Here is a 7475-nt window from a genome sequence, read left to right as displayed (position 1 = left end):
GGGTCAGGCCGGGACCTGGGGAGTGTTCCATGGGGAGCCACCCCCGAGGGGCTCCCAGGCCCAGCAGCAGAGTCTGGGCCCCATGGAGGAGAGCAAAGGGGGCAGGCGGCTACGGAAATAATTTCCCCCAAGTCGGCCCAGCCTTCCCCAGGACCTCCCCCTGCCCCTCCACATCCACACTGTTCCCCAGGAACACACACACACACACACACACCCATACCTGCCATTCTCTGCATTCCTCGTGGCTGGAAAGCTTGAAGAGCGTGACTGCATTGTAGAGCTGCCAGAACTGTAGGGGGGGGACGGGGGGGGCACTGCTCAGTCCCAGTTCCCCTGGACACCACATGGGAAACCCCCGGGTGAGGCACCAGGACCCCAGCTTCTGGTAGCCACTGCCCTGAGACACTGAAACCCCCCAAATGAAACTGGGGCACCCTAGGCCAGAGTAGCCTGAGGGCCAGTTCTGGGCCCTGCCTTTGGGCTCCCTGGACCCAGGGCCTGCCATAGCTGGGAACCCATGAGGCCCAGCCCGGGGACGCTGGTGAATGGGGAAATGAGGGAGAGGCTACAGACACTGTGTTCCTGGAGGTCACCCCAGAGTAGGGGACACCCACAGACTCCAGGGTACTCACATGGCCAAAGAACAGGAAAGGCAGGAGGAAGGTGAGGCCCCGCCACATCCAGGACTGGAATCCCTCTGTGGAGGAGGGAGAGGGCGAAGGCCTGTGTGAGGGACCCGGCTGCCCCCACGGCCCCACCAAGCGCCCACTGCTTGGCCGTGCCAGTCACCCCTAGATTAGCTAGGCACAGACAGACAGACAGCGCGGGGGGAGCAGCCCTCAGCTCTTACAGGTGCGGGAGCGCTCACCATGAGAACCACCCGGAGAGCATGCAGAACGCCCGTCACCAGGCCTGACAGCTCAGCCTGAAGTCACCAAGGACAAGCAGGCTTGACAACACTTATGGAACGCTGATGTGCCAGGGACTGTTTTTAAAATTTTCTTTAGTTTATGCTTTATAGTGAACTTTCAAATGCATCATTTCAATCGAGTCTTGACAAAGCAAGGCCTACTTTGTGGAGCAATTCAATAGAAATGACCATCTTAAGAGATAGCAGAGTTTTATTAAAAATAGTTTCCCCTGAGAGCTTAGATGAAAGGTCTCCAAGCTTTTCTGATTGGGCACCCAACCCTATGAGATAAAAAGTTACACACCCACCGCCGGCCGGGGTGGCTCGGTGACTGAGTGCTGACCTATGAACCAGGTGGTCACGGTTCAATTCTTGGCCAGGGCACATCCTGAGGGCTCGATCCCCAGTAGGGGGCGTGCAGGAGGCAGCCAATCAATGATTCTCATCATTGATGTTTCTATTCTCTCCCTTTCCCTTCCTCTCTGAAATAAAAAAATTTTAAATAAAAATATATATTTTTAAAAGTTACACACACATTCCCAATGTGTATATAAGTATATGTTGATATATATTTATATGTAGACATACTACACATCGGTTATATATGTACAACAGCAGTGGGCTAACATATATATATAGTATATTTTTATTCTAAATCACAGACAGAAAATAGACATTTTAAAAGGATAAGAGAGAAGCCAGCACTGAGGGTGCACAGCGGGTCTCACACTTCACTAAAACAGAATTCACAATGAATTATGAAAAGCAACTTGGGTAGAGGCCAGCAGCCCTGCCTTCACGTGTGGGAGGTTTTGTTATGTCCTCACCGGCACATGCTCCCACTGTGGGGAGTTAGGAGTCAGATCTGGGGGAGCAGGCAGGGGCCAGTACTTGTGCCTCCACCCCCAGGTCGGCTACTCACCCACAGTGAGGTCCAAATGATTCCTTTCCCCCAGAGCCCGCAGCCGGTAGAGGCAGCCCCTCTGGTAATAATATTGCAGGAACTGGACACAGCCTGCAGGGGGAGCACAGCACGCGGAGGATTGAGTGACACTTCCACCGCAAAGGGGTGGGTCTTCACAGCCCAGAGGGTACAGCCCTCTCCCACCCACACCCCTCCCTCTCTCTCAAATAGAAACTTCTAGAGCTTCCCTAGGCATGCAGTAGGCACTCAAAAGAGGCTTGCACCGGGCTAGGAGCTGTGTGCAATGCCAGGTCAGCAAGAGACAGTTCCATACAATGGGATGCTTGTACTGAGGGTGAAAAAAGCCCACGGTAATTGTTTCCCGGGTTACATGCAAAGCTGTATGTACAGAGGGATCCCGTGTTTGTGGACTATACATAATGCAGTATATATGCATATACGTATTTGTGAGTAAAATGTTAGAAAGGACATAGACCTATTACCAGTGGTCACCCCAAGGGCGAGACTGTACATAATTTTCATTCTCAGCTTTATATATTTGGACTTGTTCGTAAGCAGGGTTTTATTTAAAAATTAAGTTGTATTTTTTTGAGTGGGCAGTATGCACACGGTATAAAATTCAAAGGGAACAAACAGGTCTATGGTGAAAAGTAAAACTCGCTCTCCCTGTCGCCAACCATTCAAGCTCCCCGACCCCTGGGGCAGTGCATTGTATATAAATCCAGGGCTGTTCCTAAGTGAGAAAAAAGAACATATATTTCCATTTTAAGGAAAACAAAGTTAGTGCCCCAACACCAGTGGGTTCTCAGAGGTGGCGATTGGTTGGGAGAAGAGGCAGTGACTGGGGGCAATGGGGCAGGCCATAGAGGCTGGGGGTGGAGGGGTAGGATGGAGTTGACCTGGGGGGCAGGTAGCTCTTTGGATTTCCAGGGACCTCCCCCAGTGCCCTCTCCCCTCCAGGAAAGACACACCCCTCCCAGGGACAGGCCTCCACAGGGAACCCACAGGGAACTGTGCCCCCGCCCCTGAATGTAGGCAAGAGACACTCACTCTGAAATATGGAAAACGCTAAAAACTGACTGCGAAACTTCTGATAGATTAGTCCGTTGGGCCTGCAGAGAGGTGGGGGAGAAGGTGAGGGGTCCTGGGGAATCAGACATCCATCCCGCCCACCCTGTTCCCGCTGGGAGAGAGGAAAGGGTTTTACATTTAAACCCAAATCCCAGTGTCTACCTTCTTTACCACCCGTGTCCCTGGGAGCGTGTGTAGTTTTGAAGCCTAAGTTCCCACAGGTCCCCCCCTCCCTCTGAGCCTGACGCCTCGGTGCCACAGCCTCGTCCTTGCGCTGCTGTCCAGCCTTGCTCCCTGTCCCCTGTGCCCCAGCCTTGCTCCCTGTCCCCTGTGCCCCAGCCTTGCTCCCTGTCCCCTGTGCCCCAGCCTTGCTCCCTGTCCCCTCTGCCCCAGCCTTGCTCCCTGTCCCCTGTGCCCCAGCCTTGCTCCCTGTCCCCTCTGCCCCAGCCTTGCTCCCTGTCCCCTGTGCCCCAGCCTTGCTCCCTGTCCCCTGTGCCCCAGCCTTGCTCCCTGTCCCCTGTGCCCCAGCCTTGCTCCCTGTCCCCTCTGCCCCAGCCAGCAGGAGGAGGGTACATTTCCGGGAAAACTCCCTGGGGCTCTGCTGTAAGCTCACACTCTCCTTGGCCCCGAAGTCAGCCCAGCCGGGGCCAGAGCCTTGGAAAGCCATCTGGGCCCCTCACCGACGACTAGTCCCCATTCACGGGCCCCCTGGGGAGGGCAAGGGGAGGCGTGGTGGGCGGGGCAGGAGACACTCACCAGGTCAGCATCACTCCAGACAGGAAGGTGGACACGTAGTGGTGCGACACCCACCAGCCTTTAATTCTCGGAGAGAACAAGAGAAGGGAAAGCTCAGGTGGGGAGAGAAAGGCAGGCATCTCCCAGCTTCCCAGCCTCTGTGTGTGTGGTGGGCGGGGGACTTTGTCCTCCTCCCTGTCCTTCGAAGACGCACAACCACACTGAGCCACCCATTGATGAGCCAGGAGACCCACAGAGGCTTCCGGGGACCCTGAGAACGCAGCCCCAACCTCAGCGCGGCTGTAACCACCTCCCTGTCCCCTCCTCCTCACACCGCTGATACCTCAGGACCTGTTATGGACTCAATTGTGTGTCCCCAGAACTCACAGATTGAAGCCCTAGCTAGCCCCCGATGTGACCACATTAGCAGAGGGAGTCTTTTAAGAGGTCACTGAGGCTGAGTGAGGTCATAAGAATGGGCCCCATCCAATAGCACTGGTGTCCTTAGACGAAGAGGAGACGCACGAGGAGTGTGCGTGCTCACAGAGCAAAGGCCACGGGAGGTCACGGGGACCGTCCGTCAGCCAAGGACAGGCCTCAGGAGAAACCAGCCCGGCTGGCCCCCTGGTCTCGGATGTGGAGCTTCCAGGATTGAGGAAAAATGGATTTCTGCTGTTGGAGCTGCCGGTCTGTGTATTTTGTCATGGAAGCGCGCTGACCGACGGGGAGGGCCTTTTGTACTTTGTCTCTGCTCCCAGACCTTGGCCTACAGGCCTCCTCGTCCAAGTTCAAGTTCTGTCTGTCACCTCCTCCAAGACCTTCCCCGACCTGCTTATCCAAGTCAGCCAGACAGCCCCACCCTGGATCACACGGTCCTGCTGCCTCTTCCTCGAGGTGCTCACCGCTGTCTGAAATTCTTACTGTTTTCTCCTTTGTTTCCTGAACCCCCTTCCCCACTCAGATGTCAACTCCAGAAGCGCAAGATTCCTGTCTGGTTCGCTGATGCACCTGCTCAGAGCAGGTGCTGAGTAAATTTGCTGAACAAACACAGAACACACACACTTTGACACAGAGCTGCAGCACCTCACACCACCCCAGCCGCAGCTGCTCCCGGGAGCCCACACCCTGGGCGAGTCTGCTCCTCCGTCCACTGCAAGCCCGCATCCAGCCCTGGACTTCACCCCACCCAGTCCAGAAGCTGTGGGGACCCTGTTGTCAGAGCCCAGTGTCCCCCCAGCTCAGGGTTCTCACTCCACAGCCAGGAGGGATGCTGGACCCAACACCTTTGCCCTTCAAAGTCCCTGACATTGTCTCAGATCTTTGCTGGCCCTTCCTGGTCCGGCTCTGGGAGCTCAGATAACGGAACACAGGGCGGCAGGGATGTGCTTTGCCAAACACAGCCTGGGAGCAGGAGGGCTCCCTCGTTCCAAGGATGGGGCTGTAGTGATTGGGACACCAGAGGCATCTATAGGAGGTATCAAGCCATATCTTTCTCTCTCTCTCACTCTTTCTCTATTTCTCTCTCTCTCTCTCACTGGGGTGGGGGCCAAGCGAGGAGATGGGGTCCTGGGCACCACTGCTCACAGGAAGAGGAGCCGGAGGACCTGCTGGCTTGGGGGGTGAGCTGCTGGATTAGACTTCCTTTTTAACTAAATCATCCTGCAACTGGCTTTCTCATCTGGATTCCCAGGCTGGTACCCATAGACCTGTCACATGGCATTTCAGGATGTGGCTCTGCCATAGTCCACGTGGTTGCTCCTCAACGGTCACTACCATCCTCGGTGCTGCCAAGACACCCCCATGGAAGTCCCTGGTGTGATGACATTGTTTCTCCAAGAAGTGGGATGACTGGCTCAGAAGTTGCCCCCCAAAATCTCAACCCCAATTTATACTCCCATCAGCAGCAGGGGAGACAATTTGGTTCCCCAAACTCGCACTGACTGAAACCAAATTTTAAAATTTCTGCCCAACTTATTAGGTAAAAATTGTGTGTCATTGAGATTTCCATTTGCATTGTCCTAACGGGGGTTTAAGTGGCCTCAAAACCTTCCGACCAGAATATAGACATCATAAGAGCAGGGACTGGTTCGTCCTCATCCCTCCTTTTCTTTGCAGCCCCATTACAGTTCTGGGTGTAAATCAGGTTCAGACAATGGCCTGTGGGTCCCTCAAAGGTTATGGTGAAGGACAAGGCTTTTCCCTTTATTCCTAGCATGACCAGCACTAGGTCATCAGAAGGAAGTAAATTAATGTTGAAATGCATGAGGTGATGCCCAGGAGGTGCAGCTGGGGAAAGCCACAGCTGGTCTGGATGCCACCAGCACAGAGGGGACAGGAGATGGCTGCAGGTGCCACGGAAGTTCATGGGACAAGATAAGACGTGCAATCACTTCCCAGTTCCGCCTCTCCCTCTTGGTGTCCCTGTCTTGCCTGTCAGAGTCTAGGAGGCCCCTGGCACTGGTTTTCTGATAGAAAAGGCAGTTGGCCACCTCAGACTTTTAGCTTGAAGGGCACCTAGGAAACCACTCTGGAACCTCCCCAGCTCTCTGCGAAGCCACACACAAGTCCTCGGGTCCTGGCAAGTCCCGTGCTCCTTTGTCCTAGTCTCCAAACTCTCTGGACAAACGCCCTCTCTCCACCTGGGAGTGGCCTGAGCCAGACACAGGCTCTGGGCAACAAGCTTGGTTGAGCAGCAGCTTTTCATTTCACAGCTTGCTGTGCCCATAGCCCAGCGATGACAGCTGCCACTCAATGGCACTGGGAGAGGCTAGATGTCGCTTCTTCCCCGGCCCCATCGTCCATCTGCACATCCCAGGCCTCTGGGCAGGTTTTGTGCACGTGTGTGTGTTTATATAACATTTTTATTTGATACAGTTCAGACCCATACAATTCACCCATTTAAAATATAGATTCAGAGTTGTGCTACGTCACCACAATCAGTTTTAGGACATGCTTGTCACCCCAGAAAGAAACCTGCACCCAGTAGCAGTCACTCTCCGAGCCTGATTTGGACAGAAAGGATGCTTGCAGGGCGGGCGGGCTTTTTCATGAGCAGACAGTAGATGCCCCAGGAAGCATGGAGCACTCCTGCCGGAACGTAGGGACATCAAGTCCTGGTGTCTGCGGACTGTGCCCAGGATGACCACAGCCCCCCTGTAGGACACCTTGGCCACATCTGGATGTGTGTGGAGGATACCGCACCAGTCACTATTCATCTGAAGGCCGTTCCTGTAATCTGGGCAGTTGGTGGAATGGCTTCTACACTGAGGCTCCCTCCGTTGCCAGCTACCACTATGCCTTAAAAGCTTGTTAGAGCCAGGTGCCCAAGGCTGGCTAGCCAGAAAAATGAATATGATCCCCGATTCATTATTTGTTCTGGCCCAGAACTAACTGCAGGAGACATCTGCTGTTTTGCCTGTCTGTCAATCACCCCCATTTCGGTCCAGGCTTCAGCTTTCTTTCAGGGAACCTATTCCCGGCCACTCCCAGTCAGGATGCTTGGGTGCAGCTGAATAATATAACTGGGCACATGACCCAGAGCCAGCTACAGTGATTGGCTCAGGGATGAGCATGTGACCTGTGCCTAGCCAATCAGGAGTCTGTCTCAAGATTACAGCTGGATCTGCGAAGGAAAGGGACTCTGGGGTTGCTGATCCAGTAGGATGCTGACCCCGGCTGCTGGGAACCAGAGCAGGGGACAACAGAATAAGGAGAAGGAGGAGGGGCTGTTAACATTTAACCCTTTTACCTCCTTGAACTATTTATATGCTCCCATAAATCCCCTTCATGTTACTCCTATCAGGTGGTTTTCAATCATTTGCAAATCTGCAAGGG

The 7475-nt window shown here is 54.2% G+C and overlaps 1 protein-coding gene across 3 annotated transcripts in view; it reads right to left on the bottom strand.

The window, feature by feature from the left end:
* TMEM120B (transmembrane protein 120B) overlaps positions 1 to 7475 on the bottom strand; it is a 48879-nt gene that overhangs the window by 1736 nt on the left and 39668 nt on the right. For all 3 annotated transcript variants that reach the window (XM_059676554.1, XM_059676555.1, XM_059676556.1), the window contains exons 7-11: positions 3663 to 3728; positions 2886 to 2947; positions 1833 to 1925; positions 633 to 697; positions 221 to 289 (exon numbers count right to left, since the gene is read on the bottom strand). In XM_059676554.1, coding sequence (XP_059532537.1) covers positions 221 to 289; positions 633 to 697; positions 1833 to 1925; positions 2886 to 2947; positions 3663 to 3728 — 355 coding nt within the window. The remainder of the gene's footprint in view (positions 1 to 220; positions 290 to 632; positions 698 to 1832; positions 1926 to 2885; positions 2948 to 3662; positions 3729 to 7475) is intronic.

This window comes from Myotis daubentonii, chromosome 19 (assembly GCF_963259705.1).
Source record: "Myotis daubentonii chromosome 19, mMyoDau2.1, whole genome shotgun sequence".
Taxonomy (NCBI): domain Eukaryota; kingdom Metazoa; phylum Chordata; class Mammalia; order Chiroptera; family Vespertilionidae; genus Myotis; species Myotis daubentonii.
This window is presented reverse-complemented; position numbering and strand designations above follow the sequence as displayed.